Raw genomic sequence first — 27746 nt, forward strand, 5'->3', positions numbered from 1 at the left:
GGGGCCTGGCGCTGCTCAGCCGGCAGCTCCAGGCAGCGCCGGGCTGCGCCCCGGCCGCTTTGCGAGCCGGGGGCAGGGACACGCTACGGGGGAGGGAGGCGGAGACGACGCCGAGCAGACGGTGCCGGTGCCAGGAGGCGAAGCTCTGCTGGAGGGGAGGCTCGCAGGGGTCTTTCAAGGGAGACGTCTTCCCTCCTTTAGACACCCGCGGGCCCCCGCCTGGCGTGCCGCGCCCGGCCTGTGCTCGCCCGGCACGGGGAGGGAGGGAGGGACGGACAGACAGACAGACACTCAGCCGCCAGCTCAGCGCAGCGGCAGCACAGAGGGACGGCAAGCCGCAGCCGGCGACCGCCCCGCCGCCGGGAGGCGCTCTCTGCCTCCGACCGTCAAGCCGGCCTTCCTCCCGGCCGGCAGCCCCGTCGGCGAGCGCCGCGCCGCTCTCTATGGCCGTTGCCCGTGGCAGGGCCTCTGTTTACTTCCGGCCGCCCGGCGCCGCCGTGCATGGGGCACGGGGGCGGCCGTCCCTCCGCCGCGAGCCGCCATGGCCGAGCCCGCCCAGGAGGACGAGCTGCCGGTGCCCGGTGAGTGGTGCCGGCCCCTCGCAGGGAACGAGGTTGTGGGCCAGGTGTGCCGGGCCGCGCCCGCTCGTGGCGGTGCGAGCCCGCTTCTCTCGCCGCGGCGGCGCCGGCCGCCATCACCGGCGCCCCAGCGGCCGCCTCCCGGCCCCGGCGTGCGGCCGCGGCCCCGGGTCGCCTCGCTCTGTACTTGGGGCAGCCCCCAGCTCCCTGCGGTGTGCGAGCGCGGGAGCCCCGCGGCGCGGCCCGGCGCCGGGCTGCGGGCCGCCGGCTCGGGCCCGTGTCTTCCGGCGTCTGGGGAGAGCTACGTACGCTGACGTCAGAGGTCAGACGGGGGCAGCCTGGCCGCCCTCAGCGGGGTTAGGGCAGCGGTGAGGCGTTGGGCAGGCGGGTTTGGGAACGAGTTCGCGTTTGGCCTGCGGTGGCTTTTAAACGTTGGCTCGGTGCCGCGGCAGCAGAGGTCTCACTCGCGGTCCGCGGGGGCTCGTTCCCAGCCGGACACGCCGGGTTTCAGCTGCGGAGAGGGCGTGAGGTACGGGAGGCGTGTGCGAGTCGCCTGCTCTTTGCGTGTGTGCGTGTGTGTGTGCGTGTGTGTGTGTGTCTGTGTATGTCTGTGTCTGTGTGTGTCTGTGTGTCTGTGTGTGTCTGTGTGTCTGTGTGTGTGTGTGTGTGTCTCTGTGTGTGTCTGTGTGTGTGTGTGCACCGAGTTAAGGGTGTGTTCCCTTGAGTTGGTGCTTCCGAAAGAAGGAGAGGTGAGCCAGAGAGCTCGGCGAGTACCAGGGGGATCGCTGCAAGCGTGTTCGGATGTGCAGCCCGGCCGGCTGGATGGAGATCAAAGCTTAAAACAGCCTTCAGATGCCTTCTCACGTGTCTGTGGTTGTAGGTGTGTCTACGTGAAATGAGGGAAGCCTTTCCTTAACAAGTCTTGAATCCGGGCGCATGAGGCTTCTTTTAATAAAACTGGGGAAGGGAAACATTTGTAGAGGGCTAGTGAATACGATTTTATACGTGTCTCTCGAACCCGATGCATAAAACAAAGTCATCTGCAAACGTGGGAAACTTCTGCGTTAAAGGATCAACCCAAAATCAGTGTCGGATTCACGGTTTCAGACTGCAAGGTGGTGCCTGTTGGTAGATGTCTTTGAAAGTAAATGCACAAAGGTGTTTCAGCGTTGCTATCAAATGATGTGTAATGTTACAGAAGCAGCCTGATGTTACTGTGTGTGTTTGCGTTACCCTGGCTTGCCTGCAAGGGAGAGGTTTCATTTCATGTTTCCTTTTCCAAAAAATTAGTCTGTGCTTAAAGCAGATGGCTTGGCATTTTAAAATAGGAGGTCTAATTATGTTTTGGCACATTGTTTGTTTATGTGGCTTTTGGCAAATTATTTAAGTTCATTCATTTTCCTGTAGGATTAAAGTTTTCTGTGTCAAGCCACAGGCTTAACCAAAAGGTGAATGAATAGTTAAAATGCTGTGTTTTAGAACAACATTGCTGACACTTTTGAAAGTGGAAGGAATTGAGAAAACTCAATTCCTGCAAGGACAGGAGAACTGTCTGGACTTTTTTGGGGGTTGTTATTGTTCAGGTTTTTAAAATCATTGTATCTTTTCAGATGGGTGAGGAAGAGTGGTCAGTTTGGAGCCTGTCACCTCTTTACAGTGTGTGTGTGTGTGTGTCTCTAATCCAATTTGGAAAACCCATTTGAATTCAAGTATAAACATGAGAACTTGGTCTTCACCTGCTTTCAGGATAAGCCTTTTATGTTACCTTCTGGGTCAGTTATTGAGAATTATATATTCTTTTACACATATAGTAGTTTTTCTTAGAGGATAGTGGTAAAGTACGTTAGTGTACTTTAAATATATATATGTATATATTTACACACACATGTACAGTATTCTCAGAAGAGAATATACCAGCAACAATACCTGTTCTATTAGGAAATTCATGGAGGCTAAGAATAATCAGGAGGAGTAAAATATGAGCATGAAAATGAAGTCGTCTTGGTGAAACAGAATAGAATAAAATGTTTGTCTTTTTTTTTTAATAAAAATACAGGAAAATAAACTGTGCAATTGAATTAATAGGAAATTACTTTCAAAGTGTGTGAAGCAAAATTTGTTTTCTCTGAAACTGACATTATCTTTTTGTGTTTTAGACTCAGGTGCTGTTTTCACGTTTGGAAAAAGCAGATTTGCAGAAAATACTCCTAGCAAGTTCTGGTTCAAAAATGACAAGCCTGTGCTTATATCCTGTGGAGATGAGCATACTGCTATCGTTACAGGTCAGTAGTTGAAATGGACATTACATATTTGGACAGCTTGGGAGGTTACAATTCTGCTGATTCTGAGGTAATATATCAAACAAGGTTGTGGAGAGGAGAGAGGACTGTTCTGTGGGAACGGTTGGAAATTAGCGTGAGGTCACTGAAGGGTTTCACGAGATGCCCAAGAACCATCATGATGGAATCTGTAATAACTGGATGTATCACACATGACTCAGAGTAACCATGACTTTGTTCAGACTGAACGTTTCTTGTGAATCTGGCAGTATTTAGTAGGAAATCTTAAATGTAGAGATTTATATTGTGGAAGTAAACAGTATCTGTTGAACGTGGTCAGCAAGTTCATTAGGAATCTGACTGAAACAAAGATAAAGTTGTATCTCTGAAACAAGGACTTGAATTACTATTAACTGTCAACTGAAAAAAACCCTTGAAAGAGCAACTCAAAAAACTTCAAAGCATCCTACTGAAGTCAGAAACAATTTGCAGAAGCATTCAAGGAAGCTCAGGATGCAATACAGTGGTCAGTATTAATGTTTGTTTTCATGTCATTGAAATGATGGAAACCATGCTCATTGAAGAATTTGTTCAGTTTATTTTACATGGAAGGGGCTAGTCTTCTGTTGATGAGCATTTGTGGCAAGTGTATCAACAATCAACTGCTGATAATAAGACTTTGTTGTTATGAAATTTATATTAATATTGTCAGCACTTTAAAAAAAAGAAGTATTCATTCCTCATCAATGCCCTGTTGGACATTGCTCATGAAATAATTTGTTGAGGGTTTCTTCTTACATTGGAGCGAGTCCAGAGGAGGGCTGTGAAGATGATCAGGGGGCTGGGACACCTCTCCTGTGAAGACAGGCTGAGAGAGTTGGGATTGTTAAGCTTGCGCAGAGTTCAGAGAAGTCCGGAGTCTTTGCAGCCTTCCAATACCTGGAGGGGGCCTACAAGAAAGCAAGAGAGGGATTTTTACAAACTGTTAAAGGCTTTAAGATGAAGGGGGGTTAATTTAGATAATAGGAAGAAATTCTTCCCTGTGGGGGTAGTGAGGCCCTGGCACAGGCTGCCCAGAGAAGCTGTGGCTGCCCCCTCTGTGGCAGTGTCCAAGGCCAAGTTGGATGTGGCTTTGTGTAGTGTGTCCCTGCCCATGGCCAGGAGGATGAAATTTCTTTGGTACCAAAAAGTAGGTTTGGATGTTGTAAAGTGGAGGCAAAAATGAAGGTCAACGATGAGCAAGGATAGAGAAATGGCAGAAGTCATACAAAAAAATGAAGAGGGGAAACAGAAAACCTTTGGCCCTCGTTTGTTCTTCACACATGTGCATGCCCATGTGCACTTCACGTTTCTGCTGTTAGATGGAGTTGGATGATACAGAGGAATTACAGCCCTTGGTGAATTACACTGAACTTCAATAACATCTGGAATAAAACCTTCCAAAGTGCATGCCCATAATGAGTTTACTGAGAAGGGTACAGACCTTGTGGGAAACCAGGAGCTTCTTGAAATCCAGCTGAACCTGACCTGGAAGAGACAAAAGAAACATTCTTGAAGAAGCAGGTGTGTGTTAATGCATGCTTCGTTTTATTTTCAGTGTTTGCTCACAGGTCACAACATTCCCCCCTCCTTTGTTTGTTTTTTTTTCCCCACTTCCCGTGGGGGAAAGGGGTAGTGAGACCTACATGTGTAGGGGACAGTGGGAGTATGAGGTAGATTCAAACCCAGGAGAAATATATCGGTTTTGCACTAGCATGTCTCAACAATCAGAAGTAAAATAGTCACCCAAACTGATACAAACCATTCCTTAAAGCTGGTTTTGGGGAGGAGAGACAGCTACATCTAGCACTGAATCGTGACTGAAAGCAAATGAAGAGAATGTACAGGAGCTAATATTTTTCATTCAAACAAAACATTCAGAAATTTTCAAATACTTGTTTCCTCTAATCCAGCATCAGCATTCCCATGTGACTTCTGGGAAGACAAGTGTAAAGTTAATTACAAGACACTCAGTTCTTTGGCTGGCTAGGCCAGGAGTTCAGAGCCCAAAATGATATTTACACACTGTGGCTGTATGTTGGAATAGAAAGAACAGTGATAGGTACTTGCTATCTTTGGGTTTGGATTTCTGAGCTAACCAGAGAAACGTTTCCTTCCCCAGTTTGGGAGTTTGGGGTAGAAATTTGTGTTTCTTTTTTCATTTGCTCTTTAGCACAAACTTCATTGTAATGTTTAAGCAGGATGTTATTTAAGCCATTTTCTTCTTTAGTTCTTTCATGCAGTTGTGAGCAGTGCATCTTCTGGCATCAATTGTCATATGCTTCTTGCCCCATTTCTCTATTCTTTGGCCCAGAACACTGACACTGTATTCCCTATTCTATAACTGAAGGCTTAGGAAAGCAATTTATTCATCCTGTTGGGAGCTGGTGAGAAGTAGGTGATGTTACACATATGTTTAGGAATCTCCTTCCAATACCTTTCAATTAATTTTATTTTCTGCAAAACTCTTAAAGTTAACAGCTGTCTTGTTGTTTATTTGCCTTGATTAGAGAACCCTAGGCAGCTTGCCCACTCTTGATCAAAGAGTCTGATCCCGTTCACAAGGGGGGAAACGGATGATGGGAAGACATGTTTTCTGAACTCAGAGTCCCGAAGAGAATTGACACCCCCAACACAAGAGGGCAGAAGGGAAGAAAGAAGTACCAAGTGTGAAAGTAGGAGTGAAAAGAGGTGCATATGGATCCACAGGAAGATAGTGTGCTCATAATTTTGAGTTTTGTAAGGCATTAAACATTCAACAATTTACACCACAGACTCCTTGGAGTCTCTCCAGGTCTTTGGACACCAGATTCCTTCTACTCTTTCTGCCTACCAGCAGGCCACCACAATGTGACACAGTATCTTTTGCATCAGCTGTAAAGAGAAAATGAGAAAGATGTTTGTGTTGATACTTGGTATGTCTAGGAGCAAGCAACATACTGTGCTGGTTTTGTTTGTGTGATGCTAAATTTCCTAAGCGTGACTGTTCTTGTTGCTCAATAAAGCTTTTATTTGGAGAATATCGTGACTTGCCTAACAAACCCCATGTCATTCCTGTTTTTGTGAGATGTATTTAAATTGCATATGAATTTTAAATGAACTGTTAACATAGTTTATTCACAAAATGCCACAAATATAAAACAAAAAATTGTGGTGCCTGGCATATGATACTCTGTCCAAAATATTACCCTTTACCTTTTCTTCAGGTAGAGCTTCTCAACAGAACCATGTAATAAATGCTCACACTCTGCACACTATTAGTGTTATTTCCCTCCCACCTTAATAAAATTTAGAAAACAAGGGGAGGAGGGGAAATACATAAAATATACCTTTAACATAGTTGATAGGAATAATTGGCTGCCTGCTATTACCATGAAGCACGTTGAGGATTTCCCACCTGCTGACTGAATGCCTTTAGTAGTGCTTCATGAACTAGGGGAGCACATGGTGTTGCCAGGAATCAAGAGTTGTGAAAGCAGTTACTCATATGAGAAACATACTGCTTAGGAGACATACTTTTCCTGAAGTCCCTCACAAAATCCTCTGTTCCTACAGATGTAAGCATCTTGAGGCCTCCCTAATAGCTCCAAATGAGGGGTGGTGAAAAATCTGCTTGTGATAAACCAATGCATACGTACTTTGGAGAAATACTCCAGGTTTGCATCAGGATGAAGGTGGAGACCGGTGTTAGAACTATGTTTACAGCACCAGCACGGGCTGAGTAGTCCTTTTCTTTATACCTTGTTGCTTCTGGGCAGCAGCAGGAGTCGCAGTCTTACTCTGCTGGCACTGTCTCTGCCAGCAGTTCCAGGTGGCAGAGGGCCACAAGCTGTGTGTGTCAGCACCTAAGTGGAAGCAGAAAGACAAGAGGCAAATTGAGTTTGCAAAGTTTTGAAATATGATCAGTGCCTATATGTCTGCTGTTGAATTAATTCTCACTTAAGTGCATCCATGGTGGTAACTGGAGATACCTCACTGTGCAATTTAGAAAATAGGGCCTTAATTAAGAAAACAAAATTCTAATTTGTTTCCTGGCCAGCTTAGATTGCATCATGTCTGTTCCAAAACCTGATTTGCTGTACAGACCCAGCAATGTTGCTTTATTGGAGGCGTTGGTTTAGGTTCCTCCTTAGTGTGTATTACTTTTCATTCTCTATCTGCTTCCTAGTTTTCTTATTTTTTTGTCACATTGTGAAGTGGTGGAAGCCTGAAATTATAAAAGGCTGTCACTCACTTGAAAAAGAATGTAAAAAAAAAAATTCCTCTCGTTTATTAAGCTTCTTGACTTACAAAGCAATGCCTGAGAATTTAAAGACTGGTACAAGAAACAGCAGATTATAGGATGAAAAGCATGACCTCTTGGAATTTTGAATGGCTAAAAGAGAATGTGCTTAAACTGAATTATGGCAGCTTGGCGACATATTCCCATGGGAGAACTACTGTCTTCTAAAGGCAGTTAAAAAGTATAAACCAGGGATACAAGGGAGCACATACCAATATGGGATGCCATTTGCTAATAAAAATTCTTCCTCTTAAGGTGCGTTTCGCTCCCAGTGACAGACAGCTCTGCGTGTGTTTTGACGTGATTGCATTATAAAAATTGGGATGGTGATATAAATCCTATTAATAAAACACCATGAGCACTGTGAAATCTGGCAATTTCATTGGGACTTTAGATGCTACTTATTGTTAGTTGTTGTTTGGTTGGGGTTTTTTAACTGTGGTTTTATTTAAGAAAATAAATGGATTTATTTAACAGACTATTTCTGTTGCATTTTAAATATTTCAGTATAATATTTCAAAGTCTCTGTAAATTACATTCAGAACCTCCACTGGGAACTACACTACTGAAGTACAAACAGCCATAATATTTTGGCATTATTGTGTAGAAATGCTGTTATGCCTTGTGATCATGAGGTAATTGTTGATGGCTAGGGTGACATACATTTATGTGGCAGCCTTGTGATGGAGTCTGACTTAAGAAGCTCTGCAGACCTTCAGCAAAAGTAAACAAACCCCTTTTAACAGTTGGAAAAGGATGGGTTTTTTTTCTTTGACAAATCCATTTCTATGGTTTTGAAAAGATTTCTGTTGGAACAGGGGTTTTATCTTTGGGTGGGAACTTCACAGCTTTACAAAAGGTAGTAGTTAAAAAATGAAGTGTATTCATTTTAAGGTATTCTCATTAGTCATTTTTGGTGCTCTGATTTGTGTGCCGGATGACAAAGACTTCACGTGTTCGTATACCATCCTCTTAAAAATTCACTGGTTATTTGGAATTACAACAGTTCTTTCCAATGGTCAAATCTGCAAGTTCAGTGACACCTCCTACCAGTTTCTGAAATGCAGTTCCAGAGTTACTCCTGTTGAAGGTTTGTAATCTAATGTCTGCATTTAGGTTTACAAAGCTCCCTGACTGCATGGTGGGTTTATGCATTCCCTCTTTATATGCAGAGCAATAAATTACTACGATTTGTGAGCACGTTTGAAAATCTATCAGAAGCTATGTTCTGTAGAAGTGCAAATTTGTAAATAATTTTAAGAGAAGACATTTAGCAGTAAAAGAAATATCTGCCCTGAACAATAAAGTAAACTGAATATTACAAATTTGCGTTTGTACTGACTATAGAGCTGCATTATTCAGTCCTGTCTTTGGGGTAAAAGATGTGGGTGCTCAGTTAAATGTGCTGTTATTTTACAAGTAGGTCTGTAGATAACTGTGGGGTCTGATCCACAGGTTCAGTCCAAGAGGAGAACATTTTATTATCTAAAGAGGACTTCATCTGTGCTGCAATTAAAGGAGAGGATGTTTGCTCTGGTTTTTGTCCCTTCTTCTGGCTGGGGATTTAGTTTAAATAATGCAATTACTACCTTTGAACTGAAAAATCACAAGAATATTAATTATTGTTCAGACTTAAATATCGCACTGCTTAATCTTTAAACTTTACATCAAAAAGGCAGAAACAAATAGCGTAGAGTGTGAGTGACCATCTTGTCTTGTATCAGCTACTGAAACACTTGTGTGGACTCTGCATTCTGACTCTGCATTTTCTTCCAGGGAATGGCAAACTGTACATGTTCGGCAGTAACAACTGGGGCCAATTAGGACTAGGATCAAAGAACACTGTCAGCAAACCAACATGTGTTAAAGGTTTGTTTAATTTTTCATTTTCTTTTTGTCTTTTTGGGAGGAGACCCTTGTGAAAAGGTACCTTATAAGATGCAGTTCCAAAATAACCGAATCTTGTCTTCTTTGCTTATCATGTGTAGATAGATATTAGTGCAGAAGCTCATGAAGGTAGCTGAGAAGGATTGATTTTCCATCAGTTTCAGATTCTGCCTCTTTTTGTGTCTGAAGATTACTTCAGATACATACAATCCTGTCTTTTCAGAGGGCTTTCATTTTATGCAATATTTGCCTTTTCTGACAAACCACATCTTCATTGTGACTACAAAGACATTAACCAGCTGCTTGGTCTCTCTAGTGTTGTCTGTGTGTTAGAAAGCAGACTTCCAAGAGCATTGCCTGACCTTCGGATCACTGTTGTCTAAGCACCTTTATAAATGCACAAAATCTGTCAGGAACTTTCTACATGTACCACTACATATTTAGCAAGAAGGGCCTGAGGGGGCATAAATGTTAATATATTTATATGAAGCAGTAAAAAAAAAAAAAAGCCCATATTCTTTCATGTGCTGTAAAATACCGTTTCATTGCACTGTTGTCTTCTTGATTTTTCCTAGCTGCTTTCATCTTGTCAGAGGAAACTAAGTCAATACTTTTCCCTATCCCCTTATTTATGTCAAGTCAGATCTATCCCATTAACACATTTCTTTTCACCATTAAATGTTTGTCCTCATCCTTTCTGCGAGCAGATCGATCTGTTAGTTTATTGTTAAAAACAAATTATCCTGCTTGTTCAAACTCTTCCCTTCCTGACTTAGATTATTCTATTCTCTTTATCTTCTCCTCTATTTCACTTCAGAGGGAGAATGCAGCTACTCCCAGGTTCACATCTTCTGTCAGCCATGTGAGAGATTGGTTCTTACCTTGGCTTAAATGGTTTGGGTATCAAGTTTTGGTTTTACTGTCAAATTGCAATAGAGAATAAAAGACAAAGAGAAGATGACAGCAATTTAAACCAGACTTGGCATCCACTGAAAAAAGTCACAAGGGGGTATCTTTCTTCTTTTGGCAGTAGATAGCAGGAGAAAGTCTCACTAGCTTTTCAGTCATCGTTTGGCTTTGGGAATGGGGTTGCAAGGACACATTTCAGTTACTGCTTGGGGGCAAATGGTTGTGGCTGCATGTTTTCTTAGAAAATATCTTCTGGGACTTGACTAGAGACTAATGTAATTGGTTATGAAAAAATCACCAGCAATGTTGTAAATATTGCATGGTTCATCAAATACAATTGATCAGCCTAAATGGGAGGAAGGTTAGAGAGCACAGGCTTCTGAAGAGCTGATTAAGATCATCCCTGAAGTTGAAGGCAGCGTCCTAGGATATAAAGCAACAAATGTAGGTAGTAGGAAGAAGTCAACATTGGAAGTGTTATGGTACCAGCCTGGTGGTAGGTGTCCTCTGGGATAGGCAGGAGCCTGAATTTAGACAATTTATGTTTGTGTCTGTGTATTAGATCAGAGTCAGTTCATGCTTAAGTAGATAGATCTATTTGTTGATTTGGTAGAAGGGAATTTGAATGTTACGGAGCTGGTGAAAGTTGATTTGGAAGGATTGAAAAGGATTTTGTGAAAGGGATGATGGTGTCATGGACTACTGTAGTAGAAAAACAATTAAAGATATATGATGTAAAATAATGTTGTTTTAAGAGCATTGTATAGGGGACATGGACGTGGTTGGGAGAAGGTCAGTTGTTGATAACAATCAGTAATTGGAGAGAGGATGGAAAAGTCGGTTAGATTTTTTCCCTCTGTTTCTGAAGTGGAGTGCACTTGCCATAGAAGAAAAGGCACCTCTGTATTCTGTCTTTCCCATCAAAATAACTCTTGACTTCCCTCACATATGTGACCAGACTGCAGAGAAGTACATGCAATAGGTGGGTGGTAAATGAGCTGAAATGGAGACAGGATTGTATATGCAAAATCTATTATTTTAGACACCATTCCAGATAGGACTGTCCTTAGCAATTGAGTTTAGTGATCTGTGAGAGGGCAGTGCAGAGCAAAAGTCTAGCAAAAAGAGTAGCTGCACATAACAAAGGAACATAGGGATGATATGGGAAAAAACAATATGATTTTAAAAGTTTAAGATACTGGGAAAAAGCGTAAGAGGGAGTTAAGAATAGTACTGTTAATGAGAACTGAAGACAGCTGTAAGCACTCCTTTTGTCCTGCAACTCCATACGTTTTTTGAGGCATATCCCTTAAATAGTAAATGCTGGGAAGTGTGGCATGGGGATGAAGTAGCCATCATCAAGTTAACCTGAGTGTGAGCTGTAAGGTTTTAAGGTCTGTATCTCATTTCTTGTCTTGGGAGAATCCTGATTTAGTATCTCACATGTAGGTTCAAATGGGCAACAAATCTTGTAAAATTCTTTTAGTAAAATTATGGAAAAAATCAGAGCTCCCTCTAGAGTGTAGAACATTTTGTTGTTGAATCAGCTATCAGCTTGTTTATAACCTTCCATCCCCTTTGGCTTTAATTCATAGCTTTAAAACCAGAAAAAACAAAACTTGCTGTTTGTGGAAGAAACCACACTTTAGTTTACACAGGTATGTAACCTATATTATATACATATTATAGAAAGATTTCTTCCTTTGCTTTCATGCACAATTACATTAGGAACCCTGGGAGTGTTGAAAGAAAAATAAGGAAAGATAAATGAAAATGAGACTGTTAAAACTTGGGGTTTTTCTATCCAGTTCTTTGAATGCTCAATTTATTTTGAGTCAGTGCATTTATAAATTAATGTTATATAGGAGTTTGCTTGCGGTGGCAAGATGAAAAAAATTCTTGCTGGGATTTGAGGTGTGGTTAACAATTATCAATATTTCATTTAAGCCCTGTAAAAATGTATATTAGGTTTTTTTTATATATATGTACTCAAATTTACCTTTAACAAGTAATTTCTCTTTATTAGTGCAAAGTTATATATTTGGGTAAATATAGTAGAATGGAGTGTTTTCAAGCCTTCAAATTTTGTTGCATTTTGGTTAGATGAGGTAGTCTGCTATTTCAATGACAAGTTGCTTTATTAAGCTATAAATAAATAAACTGTAAATTTAAACTAAAAAAAAATTTAGAGAGACAGTATACAGAGAATTGATGCAAATTCTTGTCATGCTTCTAAAATTTATGTAATGGAATAGCCATCTTTGTGCTTGCAATCCTTTAGCTTGCAGTAATGTTACGAAGAGGATTGTTTGATTATTGGGAGGTTTATATGTGTGGAGACCCTGAGCACTGTAAATAAGACTATTAGAATAAAACTGAACATTTTAATAACAGTTGAGTATGCAGGACTGCACAGGGTAAATATTAGTCACTTTTAGCGTACACACCGGCTGGATAATTTGTGGCCATTTAAATAGCAAGGACCATTTATAAATTGTATGTCAGTTGCTTATCACATTTGTGTCTGGGTTTGTGTTATTAATGGCCTTATCTTTTTCATCATAGATGTGCACTTTGGATGTGAAACATACTGAAATTAAAAATATAAATCTTAAAGTTCTGCTACGTTGAAGATATCAATCATTAGCTTATCTTCAGTTTTAAGGTTATAAAACAAAATAAAGGCCTAGTTAATTAAATGAAAATGGATTTAAATACTAAAATGAGTAAAATATTTCCAATAAAAACCTAAGCAAAAATATATGTCATTCATAGTGCTCAAAACTATCCAGTTACGCATCTCTCTAATTTACCTACTAATGCGACTTCAGTTTTCTTGCCTGTGACATCATTCACCATTTTCCTCCTGCTTTATCATAAAACATATGTTATTTGGGGAAGGAGTTGTTTCTGGCTGCCAGTGCTACTAGTAGTCATTTTTTCAGAACTCTTGCAGAACTTCCAATGACACATACTTTTTAGAGCAGTCTCCAGAATGGTAGGAAGTGCAGTACATGTAAGGCCTTTATAAAGTTCTGATCCAAGTGTGTACAGGAAAGCTTCCTTGCTACAACAGAAACTGCTAATGTCACCTCGGGGACATTTCAGGGCAGTACTTCCCAACTTTTCACTAATGCTTTTTTCATCAAGAATTAAATTATTTGCTCTGGTTTCTCTGACTTTTTTACCACTGATCACACTGGATTCATTCTGTGTATTAAATGTGCTTTTCTGTATGCAGAAAAAGGAAATGTGTATGCTGCTGGAGGTAACAGTGAAGGTCAGTTGGGATTAGGTGACACAGAAGAAAGGACCACATTTCATTTAATTAGTTTTTTTACCAACCAGCACAAGATTAAACAGCTAGCAGCTGGATCATACACCTCAGCAGCAGTAACTGGTAAGAGCAACCACTAATAAAATCTATTTATGTGTGTCCAGCCTGGTGTTCCAGGGAAACCTTTATTCCAGCATTCTGTCTGTGTAGGAGGGTGTATTTTCTCTGCCTCCCTGTCTTCTTTCCTTAGTAACCATAGTAACTTTTTGATAGCCAATTGCCTATTTTAACACAATCTGGGAAGGGGTGGCAGTCTCATTAGCTTCCTTCACGGTGTCTGTGAAAATGGTCCTTTTCCATGAGCTATTGCCTGCAACAGGAGCTCAACCTGTACTAGTTTAGTAGGAATCCCCTGCAAAGGAGAGGTGGTATGAATACCCTAAAACTAGGGAGAATCTTCAGTTGATTTCCAGGGAAGCCAGCTACACCACCTGAATCTTAGGAAAACTAGATTTCTCTAATTCCACTTCTTAGTGCAACTGTTTTGGTCTACTGGTGCAGTCTACATGGCTGTGTCATTACTAAGTCTGAGGATCCCAGCCTATCCCCTATTTGTCTAATGGCAAAATTAGACAATTGTGTGGACAAGTACAGAAGTCCACAGAGTTATAGAACTTTCAGTCATCAGGAGGCTGGTCCCCTACAGTGTAATTTCTAGAGTTTTGCACTAAAGCACTGTAGTGCTGTTGATGGTACTTTTTTTAATCCATAACCTATTTCTGTATGCAGAGAGATGACCTCATATCTTCTGGAAGTATGTATTCCTCTTTTTGAAGGAATGTTTTCACATAGTACTTTTCCTGTTGCTATTTATGGTCTAACATGAGTTGATGACTAAGTGTTCCATGTCACTTTTGAAAGGCTTAAGGGATACCCTCTTACTTCAGACTGTTCTGTTGCATTGTCCTGAATACCATTTTATGTCCCTGAGATTATGACATTTAGAAGTATTACACACAGAATTTATGAAACACTCGTAAATGGGTAGATAAACTTTTTATTAGTTTTGGTTTTAGATCCATTAACTACCTATGTCTTCATTTTAGAGGATGGGCAGCTTTTTGTGTGGGGTGACAACTCAGAAGGTCAGATTGGCTTGGCTGATGAAGCCTGTGTCACTGTCCCTTGTCAGGTGAATGTTGGAAAACCTGTTTCCTCTGTATCCTGTGGATATTACCACTCTGCCTTGATAACAGGTAAGACAATGGGAATAGTGGTTCGTGGGGACAAGTCAGTGGTTCTCAAATTGTTGGTTTTGTACAGGTAGCTGATTAGGGATTCATTACTTGGAAACGAGATGTGTCTTAGCTGTTAAAAACTTTGTGGCAGAAAGTCACCCATGTAGTTTTGTATCACATTGGGAGATTTTACCAGAGACACATCTTCTAACATGTGGTCCTAATCGGTTCACTTGGGAAACTTGCATGTAATCTGCTATAGAACTGTGTATTATTTTTGAAATAACAATCTTGTGAGATAAAACTGCATTTTTGCACATTGCTGTGCAAAAGCATATTAGAAGGAATTCCTATCTTGCCACACATTATTTTCATGAAGGTTTTGACAAATGTTGTGGATTAGTATTACAGTTTCTATAATCCAACTTCTCTTGGGTTGATTTTTTTTTTTGGTCGAATAATCTTCATCTTCCCTAGAAATATAAATATTAAACAGACTTACTGTGCTTTGAGGAAAAATTAATTAATTTTCTAACAGTGCAAGATTGTTGTCAAAGTTTGATGTTATGCCTTAAATGTTAAGTTTTGGAGTCAATCAGACAGTATACACTTTGAGGAGAACCATACACTACAAATCAGTGGCTGATCTCCAAACCAACCCACCTCTCTGTTGCTTTCTGCCTCTCTTTCCCCCAGGGCTCAGTCCTGGGTTCGGTCTTGTTCAACATCTTTACCAATGACCTGGATGAAGGGATTGGAGGCTCCCTCAGTAAGTTTGCAGATGACACTGAAGGAGGAAGTGTTGATCTGCCTGAGGGTAGGGAGGCTCTTCAGAGGGATCTGAACAGACTGGACCGATGGGCTGACACCAGTAGGATGAAGTTTAATATGGCCAAGTGTAGAGATCTGCACTTGGGGCATAACAACCCCATGCAACACTACAGGCTCGGGGGAGACTGGCTGGAGAGCTGTCAGGCAGAGAAGGACCTGGGGGTGTTGGTTGACTGCAGGCTGAATATGAGCCAGCAGGGTGCCCAGGAGGCCAGGAAAGCCGATGGCATCCTGGCTTGTATCAGAAACAGTGTGGCCAGTAGGTCTGGGGAGGTGATTGTGCCCCTGTACTCGGCATTGGTGAGGCCACACCTTGAGTTCTGTGTCCAGTTCTGGGTCCCTCACCACAAGAAGGACATTGAGGTCCTTGAGCAAGTGCAGAGAAGGGCAACCAGGCTGGTGAAGGGGCTGGAGGGCAAATCCTCTGAGGAGCGGCTGAGGGAGCTGGGGCTGTTTAGCCTGGAGAAGAGGAGGCTGAGGGGAGACCTTATCACCACCTACAACCACCTGAAGGGAGGTTGTGGAGAGGTGGGTGATGGTCTCTTCAGCCTGGAGACAGGAGACAGGATAAGGGGAAATGGCACAAAGCTGTGCCAGGGCAGGTTCAGATTAGATAATAGAAAAAAAAAATACTGAAAGATTTGTTGGGGCCTGGCACAGGCTGCCCAGGGAGGGGGCTGAGTCACCATCCCTGAATGTGTTTAAGAAAAGGGTAGATGAGGTACTTAGGAATATGGTTTAGCATAGGATGGGAATGGTTGGACTTGATGATCTTAAAGGTCTCTTCCAACCTTGTGATTCTGTGATCCCACTTCCCACCTTTCTGTTGGTTTCCAAAGTGATGATGCCACTTATTTTTTAGTAGTGCCAATATGGGTGAATTTATCTGTCAGTACTGATGGTTTTACATATGAGAAACCATGAATTCCTCTGAGCCACACAGGTTTACTTTATTATGCTTTACAGTTTAGTTCCCTTAGGGTAATTAGAGATTTCAAAGGATCAATAGTTTTGATTGTAGAGCTTTTAATGGCTAACCAGGAACTATTCCATCAGAATTTTATCAGGTTACTTGATAAATGTTAATTTTCCACATGCAATATCTATATAGCTCTCTGAGAATATGCTATTAACTGAATAAGAGCTTCCCATGGTGGACAAATACTAATTAGGTGTTATGCTGGTAGTGTGCTTCTTTTATTGCAGATGCTTTATTATGGCAAATGAATGAAGTGCCTCTGACTGATCAGGAGCTCAGCACCTGTTAGGAAATTTACAGCTTCCTGAACTTTAAATAAATGGAAAAAAAAATAAAGAATCCTTGCTTCAAGGATATAGTAAGAAGGTGTGTATTAAGCTCACATTAGAAGAACGGTTGAGGACAGGCATCTAAGAGCAAGGAGAGAAGAGTGTATGCCAGGTGCTCTAAGGAAATGTGAAGTTTTGATGGAGGGGGATGAGAAAAAAGGATTAAGGTGGCAGCCTGTTAAAATACTAGTGGGAAAATGAACTGGTTAATACTTGTGGAAATGGGGAGTTGTTGAACCCATTACTGCTTAAACAGGCCTGGATGTGAGATGGAAAAATCTTAATTTTCAGCCTTAGTTTCTGCAAATCCTGCATAAATTGGGCTTCAATCAAAGTGGCTGAAACTAGTGACACGTGTGGTCTCTCTTATGGTGAAAGGAGAACATTTTAAAAATTGTTTTCCTTTGGGCCCATGCTGACACTTTTATTTGACTGAACTACCATAGAAATTTAGAATTGATCTTCTGTCGCACTAGTGTCAGTGTAAATCAACAGTGTTTAAAAACAAAGCCTATGCATTTAATCTAAGTGCACCTTAGTGTCCTGGTTCTAGCCAGGCTGGAGCAAACCTCCCCAGGCAGCCAGCCCAGGGGAGCTGAGTTAGACCTGTCTGTTTCCACACCACCCAAAATCACTCCCCCATAAGAGGGGCTGGTTGGGAGGGGTGCTCCTAGGTGCCTCTAGGGCAGTCCCAGCCAGGTCTTTGCACTGGTGCAGTACTCTGTGTTATCACCAGGTGTGAGTGTGATTTGTTGTTAGTGCTCCCCTATCACTATGCTTTTATCAGTAAACTGTCTATCCCAATCCACAGAGGCTCTGTCTGTTTCTCTTCTGGGAGTGAGAGAGTGGCACTCAGCCACTGTTTGGGGCTGAACCCCACAGCCCTTCTATTTTAACTATCAAACTAGCCATTAAATTATGAATTTGTGAGTTCTGCAAGCTGAATCTGAGTACAAATGTGGTTATCTTATTTTTCTTGCAGTCTAGATAGGAAGGAAGTCAAGGCATTATGTTGTTAAATATTTTGATTTAAAAAGGTGAGTCTTTTAGTAGTATTATGATTCTTTTTTCAGTTGTGGAAAACACTTGCCTGCAGGACATGCTAGGCTCAGAGCAGTGGTTCACAACCTCAATATTCTGTCTCTGAGAGGTGGTAGAACATACTAAACTGGATAGTCTTGGAGTATTTTGAATATCCATATTATAGGAATAGGGTTTTTTTCCTCCCCAGATTGCCAGTTAGTCACTGAATTATGCCTTAAAGTATGATTAAAAGTTTGCCTAGCACATGGAGTTTTCCATTTATTTTTATTGTATTTTATCTTGTAAAGTAGAATTTAAAGAGATGAGTGTTATTTTTAATATATACTTTTGGAGAAAATGTATGTAAAAGAAAGTGGCTCTATGTTTTCAGAAATGAGATTTGAACTGCTCAGGTGAGTGCATAATTTATATTCCCTCATCATCTACAAAGTACACCAGAGGAACTCTTTCAGACTGTGGTTGCTGTTGCTATGGAAGAAATGGAAGAAATGCTGTTAACAGAAAGCTTTCAGCACCTGCAATTTATGAGTTATTAAAGTACTATAGAATTACTATATTTTGACTCTTAAAACATGACTTGTACATAAAAAAGCATCAAATAACACACTAGCTTTAGTAATAAAACACGGTTGCAGGATGTAGGACTTAAATATGTTGCCAGGCTGAACTCATGAGCCATATGGTGCCCTTCCTTAATATATTTACATTTGACAGAAGCTGTATACTGGCTAAGCAAACTGTAAGCATCACAGGCATACCTGGGATAAAACTAAAAGGTGGTGAATGAGGATACAAGAATACATAGTGTGGTCGCAGAGTGCCCTCTCCAGGGCAGGTTGTTCATTAATAAGAGACTTGAGAAAAAACCGTGGTGAAGTGTGTGTCCCAGCTTTTTTTTTTTTAGACTGAAGTTGTTGTTTCTTTGAAACAGCTGGCTTTATAAAAGATCTTTTAGTAGGCATTCATCTTTAAGGTGCTTAACTACTATAAAGCCAAGTGCGGTGTCAGTGAAAAGTAGAGTAGAATCCTGATGCAAATGTTTAAGAGATAAAAGCATGTTTTATGGAATCATACAGCATTCAATTATCTGAATCTGTACTTTAGTTCTACAGCCCTTGCCCCACTCTTGACATTTCTTGGGCCTGTTAGTTCCAAAAAGATTATTTGTCACTTTTCTTACTTTTGCTCTGTAGAATGTCTTCTTTGCAGCCAGTAATTCAACTACTAAACGTGTCAGTCACCTGTATTCTACCATGTACGCCTGGGCCCCACTGACACCAAAAGCAGCTGTAAAGTAGAAGAACAGAATATATCCTGAATTATTTGTAATAGAAAACACTTCTGAAATTTAGCTTAGGCACAAGCTCAGGCAATGGCTAGCCAGGCTGGTGTGGTTACTCCACGTTTGAAAGATGATTGTATGCTCCCTTTGCCTCTCATTTTGCATTCTTCAAAGAGTTCGACTGAAAAGAAGCTTTTTAGTTTATAGTTTCCATCCCTCTTTAGGACTTTTTCCCAGTATCTGTTTATTTTCCTCTTGCAGACTTGGGATGTTAGGTCCCCTTAATAAAGGTATGTCTCGAATGAAAGAGTGTAGCAACGATTCTAAGTCCACATACAGATCTTCACTTGACTAGCCTTTGACAACACTCACTTGAGAGGTGACAGCTTTTCAGAAAGCATTAAGCCTGACAAGCACATATAGCTCATTTCTCCACAAGAGGAGATGGAGAGGTGGAAGAGACGATGTTTGTAACCACTTCATTTGTGTCTACCGTGGAATTACAGTCTTGGTGCCAGAAAGGGGTTACATATACTAGGCCTCTTCTCGTGTTTCTATACTGTTACTGTAAGCAATGTCAAGATAGATTCTCACTGATAAGATGCTTTTTCATAGAGAGTTTTGTGGGTTCCTTGATTTTCTGGGTTTTGGGTTTTTTTTTTTTAGTACTTTGTCATTACTTTTAAGGACCAGTTTTAAAGATGGGCCATTCCACAAACACTTCCATGCCCAGAATTTCAGTATTTGAGGTAGTTTCAAACAATTTGGTCTTGAATAAAAACCTTTTTTCCCCAACATAATTTATTTAAGGGATTATGGAGTGGTCCAATTCTTTTGTCTGTTGCCCTCATTTGTCACCAGCCAGGTCTCACTTTCTTTCATCTGCAGTATGCCCATTTGCCTTTGAGGGGCAAAGATAGTTTTCTGCTCATTTTGCCATTTTCTCGACACACTCCTGTGACTTAAAGTTTATTGATACAGAAAATGGGCCACACCAAGGAAAGTTCAACATGTGACGATGTGTCAGTGAGAGTAGAAAATGAAACAAGCAATTCTGTTGTGAACAGAATGTCATTAAAATGCAGATGTAGGGTGCACATGCTGTATTCAAAATTTATCTGGATTTGACTGGGTTCTTTTTATGCTCAATAGCTATTCTTCATAGTTTTTAGACTACTATTTGCCTTAAAGGGATGTGTAATGTATTAAAAAATTGCTTTAATAAATGGGTTTATCTTTGTTAGCTGGATTATTAAGTTGAAAAAATGTAATAAACTTGATTAGTTTGGGAAGTCAGTGGAAGCTTGGCCATTTGAATTTCTAATCCTATTAATTAGACTGTGATTGGATTAATATTTGCAGTGCAGTAGTGTTTAAAAAGAAGTGCTGGTCTCTTCAAAGAGAACTGCGTAAGAAGTTAACTCCCAAGTGCTTTTGGGGGTTTAGCAGCTTGTTTCTGGAAATATGTGGCAGATCCAAGAGTATTAAAGCTATATTTACCTTCCAAAAATACAGAGCTCTTCTTATTGTTGTTTTTTTCTTCTTTCTTTTCATTTTGAATCCCTAATAAAATCTCTTTTTGCCAGTGGAATGTTTTGGTTTCGAAAAGCCTTACATTGCAGCTGGGTTTTTTGTTGTTAATTGGACTACTGTTTTAGAATAGAAAATTGATGCTGCTGCAAATAACTGCAAAGTATCAGCCTGTTTAGAGTATTTCTGCCCATAGGTATAAGAATCAAGATCAGAATTAAACCAGAAAATCAACATGAACAGAGAAGCCTAAACACAGTCAATAGTTGAAAAATGAAATGAAATACAGTTTTCTGCAGCTGGGATCACTTGCTATTTCTTAAAAAATGCATACAAATGGAAGTAAGTGCAAAACACTGTGTAGAAAAGCGTAGAAGGATGCAACAAGGGTGTGTCTGCACAGATATATTCAAGTAGATGAAGTGTTACAATATTATTGGTGTAGTTTGTGTGCACAGGAAAGAAAATGTCAATGATGGGGAAAATGAGGACAGCTGGGAGGACAGGGTTACACATCTGATGATGATAGTTGGGAAATGCAGCTGCTATCCTGTTTCATTGACTTGCTGAAGAGAACATAGATCCGTGAAGAGATTGCAGGTATAAGAGTAGCTCTTAATGGCCTGAGCCCTGTGAAACCCTGCGGGAAGGTTGACATTGAGTAAGATTGTGTTACTGTCGTTGCCTGATTGCCTCTGTGCAGTTAGAGCATTTGGCAGAGGTACTTCTGGTTGCTGACCTTAGTGGCCCAGAAGCATGGTGCTTGTAGAATCTGTGCTGTTGTGGGAGGCAGAAGTGATATTGGAAAATACAGAAATTATATAAAACAGTGTTGTAGTTTTGCGTGGCTGGGTTCTGGTAGAGGAGGGGGGGATGCAGGGGTGGCTTCTGCAAGCAGCAGCCAGAAGCTCTCTGCAGGCCCCACAGAGCAAACATCAGGCGGCTCAAGGCCAGAGTTGTTGTTGACCAAGGCCGAGCCCGTCAGTGACGGTCATAGCACCTCTGGGAATCACATTTAGGAGGAACAAGCCCACAAGCAGCTGCTTTTTGGCCCCAGAGAAGGGAGTGAGATGTAAGGAGCTGTGCAGGCACCAAGGCCAGGGAATGGGAGGAGGAGGCGCCCCAGGTGCCAGAGAGGAAGATGCCCCAGCAGCCCGTGGAGAAGCCCATGGTGGAGCGGGTGTCCCCCCGCAGCTCCCATGGAAAGGGGGAGACCCCACCTGCAGCCCGTGGAGAGGCCCCACGCTGGAGACATACAGGAGATGCTGTGACCTGCATTGGAGCAAGCCCCTGCCAGCACTTGCAGCCCATGGAGACAGACAGGGATGAGCAAGGGACAAAAGAAAAATAAACAAAAGAAATTATGCATTCGTGACAGAGCAGGTTTGCTGCAGGGAGGCTGGTGGCCCCGTGGAGGACCAGGCTGGAGCAGTCTGGGCCTGAGAGACTGAGACACATTCTGTGGTTTATGACTGTGCCCCATAGCACTGACCCACGCTGGGGCAGTTGGTGAAGAGCTGAAGCCCCGTGGGAAAGGGCTCACATTGGAGATGTTGATGAAGGACTGCCTCCCATGGGTGGGACCCCACGCTGGAGCACGGGAAGGGTGTGATGAATACCTACCTCAGTGAAGAAGGAAAACAACTTGAGGAACTCAGCAAAATCCCCATTCCCTGCCCCCCTCCATGCCACAATATGGGAGGAAAAAGGGAGCAAAATCATAAATAAAGTGAAATCTGCTAAGGAGGTGGGGTTGGGAGAAGGTGTTTTAAGATCTGGTTGCACTTCTCATGATGGGACTCTGGTTTTGCTGTCTGTAGTGCAATAAATGAGATAGTTTTATTTCCTTTATTTTGTGTTGAGTCTTGTTTTGCCCATTACACTGATTGTGGAATAATGTCTCCCTGCCCTTTTCTTGACTCCTGAGCCTCAGTATTTTCTCCCCTGTTGAGCTGAAAAGGGAAGTGATAGAGCGGCTTTGGTGGGCATTTGGCCTCCAGGCAGCATCAAACCACCACAGATACTCTGGGGTTTCTTTGAATGGACAGAAGCTAAATTTCTTAGGTCTTGTGAGCTTTAGAAACAAATGTTGTGCCATCAAAGTTTTTTTGATGAATTTTTTCAAAATCTTTTTTTTCAGAATTTTGACGTTAATACATTTATGCATTTGAAGCTGAACTATCTTAAAAAATGCATGTTTTTTTCTTTTATTTTTCTTTTGTCCTGAAGTTTACTGTAAAATAGGAGACATACGTCAGATTCTCCCTATAGTTACATTTCATTGAAAAATTATCCCCAGTCTCTCTTTGAAGAAAATAGACAATAGTTTAGACCTTTTTTTTTTTGCATATGTAGATTGCCAGTACCAAAGGTAACATACATCACAGATGAGCATGACTCTTCCAGAATTACTTCCTCTGAGAGGATGAGAGGAGAAGCACTGCTTTATTAAAAGGCAGACTATTTATAAAGGGTTTCAGAATGAATCTAAGCTCTTCTGGTGGAGGGTCCTGGCAACAACAGTCTCTGCTGGTCTGTTCTCTGCACCCACTGCTGTTGTTACTCTTTAGCACAAAGTAATCAAGAGCCAAGTGCCACAAAGAGAAAAATATATATTGCTGGCAAAAGAATTTTTCAGAAAAAATATTTGAATATAACTTATCTATTGGATTTAGCAGATGACTTGAATGAAAGTCTGTTATTAACTAGTTGCCCCATAGTCAAACAAAATGAAGATGTGGTTTTGCAGCATGAAATTCTTGCTCAATTTTTATTCACAAAAAAAGTAAATTTTAAATGAGTGTGTTGCCAGAGTACAGCTTGGGAAGAATCAGTAAAATTGACAGAGTTTTTACTGACAGCAGATTTGACCTTATCGTCATAAGAATTAAAAATTCAGAAAGATAAAATTCCTTCCCTGTCTTGACTGGATATGCCCAAGTTTTAATAAACTTCAGTTTTGAGTCACTGTCTTCAATTTCTATTGATTTGGTTTTAATAATTTGACTAATCTCATTTTCTTTTTTTAGAATGCATTTGTAGCTTCATTTTTTCCACTTTACATCTTTATTCATAGCTTTACTTTTAGCTCTTCCATTTTTTTGTCTAAGCTTATTATTTTTTTTGTTATTACCATTGTCCTTAAATTCCCAGTTTCTAAGTTGTGGCTGACAAAATGTAAGGAAAAAATAACAAATGCAGAAGCTATGCTGCAAAAGCTAACAGAAAACTAGTAATACGCTTGTTTCTTATGCTCTGCCTATGCTCAGAGGAGAGACGGATGGCATTTCCAAATGGGCAGTGCTGAACATCTAAGTAAGGCTTCAGCTTTGAAACTTTCCTGGAGTTCATCTGTTTGCATTGTCTGTGGGGAGAGACCACATTTCTGTGGTCAACCCAGCTTTCGTGTTGGAAAGGAATTAATTGCTTTTGAGTAAGAGTCTTTGAGATGCCCGTGCATCCTGCAGCAGTAGTGCCTCTAAGTGCTGTAAATTTGTGAGCACTCAGCGTAGCCCTCTGAAAACACGAAATGTCTCCCTCTGAAAGTAAAAGTACATTTTGTACAGAAGTACAAATCTGCATGTTTCCCAAAATACTGTAGATTGGTGCTTCTGATGGCAGAGCTGTAGTGATGAATGGAGTACAGGTCTGGGGTTTGATACTACGCTGATTATGTAACTGTAGTGCTCTCTTTGAATTCCCCTTGGCAGCCAGTTTCTATGCTAGTTTAAGCATTTCTTTGTCTTGGACTAGCTCCAGGTGAGCGTTTTGTTTATCCTTGTGCTTTGTTCTATCCAACTGAGCTTTTTCCTACTCAGTAATTTATGATGTTTTCTTTTTTTTAAAGTAATTTCAAATTCAGACTGTGGGTCACAATTTGCAATGAGGACACTGCTCCACAGATTATCTTTTTAGGAGTTCAAATTGACACTCTGCTATTAACCCGGAAGCTTTCCTTGCAGTAAGGAAATGTTTTCTACCTAAACCTCACTCTCACCTATTAGAATAGTTGGGGGCCACTTAGCATGAAAATCAGAAATGAAGGTCAAGATAAATTGTGAAAAAAAGATGTAGATAAATATAAAGGGTAGATAGATTGAAAAGCAGTAGATAAATATAGATAAAATTGTAAATATAGCAGTGGAAAGTACATTTGACATGTTCCGTTTTTAACTATGGTAGATGGATAGTAGTAAAATAAATTACTGAAATTTAGGACTGAAGTTTTTGAACTGTATTCTTAAGCCTGAGTGCACGAGAAGGGTCTTCTTCTATGTTTATGTAGTGGATCAAAAAAAGTAACAGGAAGAAGCCTGTAAAGACCTCCCAGTATTTTTAATTTTTTTACTTCATTCTGGTGGAGTTCTTGCTGTGGAATCACTGTTGTTTGGTATAAGCTCTCTTCTTGCTGTCCAGACAACACCCAGAGGTTTGTGTCATTCACTTTGCTTTTTTCTTTTTTCATCTGTGCCCTAAATGAAGTATGGCATTTCTATCAAAATTCTGTGCAAAACAATTATTTTTTTAAATTGAGATTCTTACAAGCAGCTTCAGTTGACCGACATACTGATTACAGGGGGAATTATAAGCTCTCATGGGCGGGGTGTATGTGAATTTGTTTTCCCTTGGCTAAATTTCTAACAGGCTAACTTTTGCAGCTCTCATTTTGGAGAGGGCATAAAATTTAGCCCCTTCTTGTCCTATCAAAGCAGACTGCTTTGAACAGCTGTGTGGGCATTATGCAAATATCATAGAATTGTAGAATCACAGAATGCTTTGGGTTAGAAGGGATCTCAAGGAACACCTAGTTCGAACCCCCAGCCATGAGCAGGGGTGCCCTCCACTAGACCAGGCTGGCCAAAAAATATGTTCAGTTCCCCTACAACGTTCATACACTTTTCTGTCTTACTGATTTGTGTCTACAGCAGTCTTATCAATGTGGCCTTGCTTTTGAGCATGTGCTGGAAATCCTGCTCTGTTCTCTGTTTTCACAGGAGATGGTGAGCTCTATACCTTTGGAGAGCCTGAGAATGGGAAGCTGGGATTATTGCCTGAACAGCTGAAGAACAATAGAGTCCCACAGCCTGTACTGGGAATTATGGAAAAGGTTAATAAGGTTGCCTGTGGTGGAGAGCACACAGTGGTGCTGACAGGTAGGCAATTTAACTGGCTTTTTTTACAGCCCATACCTTAATCAATAAACTCAATTTACTTTCAAGAATTTACATCCTGCTGAAATGGGATGTAAAATGAGAAATGCTGTAGTGATTCTAACTGGGAGACCACTGTACATGAAGGAGGTAGAAATCCACGTACCAGTTAACCTAAGTGCAGGCCTGCACCCTGTACTTTGATGTTCAGGCCTGTGCTGCGCATCACCCTTTACTGCAGGATATGTTTTGCCAGCTCATCGTAACGGGGGAGCTTACAGGCAGATCCTGCTTGGTGCCAATGCTTGCACCACCTGCATGTCCTTGCCTTTACCTAAACCTTCAGCAGCAAATTCCCATGTGAATGTCCTGTTTATTTGAGAGTATAAATGATGGCTGGATTTGTTTTGCTTGTAAGAAAATCCTATAAGAGCTCAAATGACCAAAATGGGGGGTTTACAGGATATGTCATTTTAGTTTTAAAAAACAAGTGAGTGTCTGAATATTGTATATTCCCCTGTTTTGTCTATCTCATTTAACATAGGAATAGGATAGGAGAAAATGTCACATGGAGGAGCTCTTGCACATCCTGGCTCATTTCATGTCATCAGTTCTACTTAGAGTTTGTCAAATTAGAAGAACATATAATCCAGTTATTTTACTGACTACAAGGCGAGTTTCTTCCTGACTTTAATACATAATTAGTCTATTCCAAAGGACTCCATTTGAATTCTTTATGATTGTCGTATCTATTCTATTGACAATTTTGTAGGGTAAGAACCGCTGTTATCTGGATTATTAAACCAAACTACTTGTTTGGAATCTCTCCGTCAAATATCAGAATAAATGGTAGAAAGTACATATTAAAATAATTAATTTTTTCTGCAACTCTGAAATGAGAAACTTTTTTAATTGATTTTTATTTTCCCCAAATAAAAAAAAAATCAAAATATTCTGAGCCATTATTAGGAAAAAAAAAGATACAAGGGTTTATAAACATTGAATATGGTATTCATATTTATGTATCTACTTTACAAGTCTTATTGTTACTTCTGCCTTTAATATTTGCAGTTGTTCTAGAGAATAAACAGAATAGCAGTTGAAAACTGTACCATGCAAAAGCTTTCTGTCACTGTAGCGGCACGAACCTATTCATTTCATGACAGTCTATCACCCAGTTCAAGATCATATCCTCAGTCCAGATGACTTCTCTCAGAGACTAAAAAAAATGCATCCACTGCTGACAATACTTGCAAATCTTTCCTACTGAAAGTGAACGCTGTTGGTGTTGTCACTTTCAATACAAACATGAGGGAGCAGCAATCTCAATTTGTGTACTTTTTCAATAAAGCTTTAAAAAAAAGTAGAATAACTTGTGAATCAAGAAACTGGAGAAAGAACAGATGATTGGGAGTGACCTTAATGTCTTCCCTTTTTTCTGATGATGACAGATCCTCTGGGAATAATCCTCTGTATAAAAGGATCACAGAATGCTGTAAGGTCTCCCTGGAGCCTTCTCTTCTCCAGGCTGAACAGCCCCAAGTCTCTCACCCATTCTTTATAGGAGAGGTATAACCTCTTTTTTTTTCTCTAGAGGGAGCAAAAGCAAAGATACCTCTTCAAAGGAAAAAGTGAAGCAGTCCTTTGAGAACAGGTCATTTGAAATAAAAATACAGCACATTAGCACATTCGTATGTAGAATGTTGGATTTTTCATCTTCTGTCTTTTTTAAAAGACCTTCAGAAAGTCAAGATACCCTTTTAACAGAATGAAAAGGATAAAGAAGCTCTTCCTTTTCATGACATAACTGACTGTTCATATCTAGATTTTTCAAACCACTTTTCACAGAATCATAGAACACCAGGTTGGAAGGCACCTTCAGGGTCATTGGTCCAACCATTCTTGGCAAAAGCTCTGTCTAGACAAAGCCACTGTCTAGACAAGATGGCCCAGCACTGTGGGTCCAATGCTGGGGTGTCCATCATTTCCTTGGGGAGTTTATTCCAGTGGCTGATTGTTCTCATTGTGAAATATTTTCCTCTTGTGTCCAGTCTGAATCTCCCCAGGAATAGCTTGTACCCATTAACCTTTGTCTTTTCCATGTGACTCTTT

General features: G+C 40.9%; 1 protein-coding gene across 1 annotated transcript in view; it reads left to right on the forward strand.

The window, feature by feature from the left end:
* Positions 1–501: 501 nt before the first annotated feature.
* RPGR (retinitis pigmentosa GTPase regulator) overlaps positions 502–27746 on the forward strand; it is a gene marked incomplete at its 5' end in the record, with an annotated part of 60215 nt that continues 32970 nt past the window's right edge. Inside the window, 8 exon segments of the mRNA XM_084279552.1 lie at positions 502–522; positions 524–581; positions 2735–2860; positions 8955–9047; positions 11570–11632; positions 13216–13374; positions 14358–14507; positions 25479–25637. Coding sequence (XP_084135678.1) covers positions 502–522; positions 524–581; positions 2735–2860; positions 8955–9047; positions 11570–11632; positions 13216–13374; positions 14358–14507; positions 25479–25637 — 829 coding nt within the window.

This window comes from Gallinula chloropus (genome assembly GCF_964237585.1).
Source record: "Gallinula chloropus genome assembly, chromosome: 1".
Classification (NCBI taxonomy): Eukaryota; Metazoa; Chordata; class Aves; order Gruiformes; family Rallidae; genus Gallinula; species Gallinula chloropus.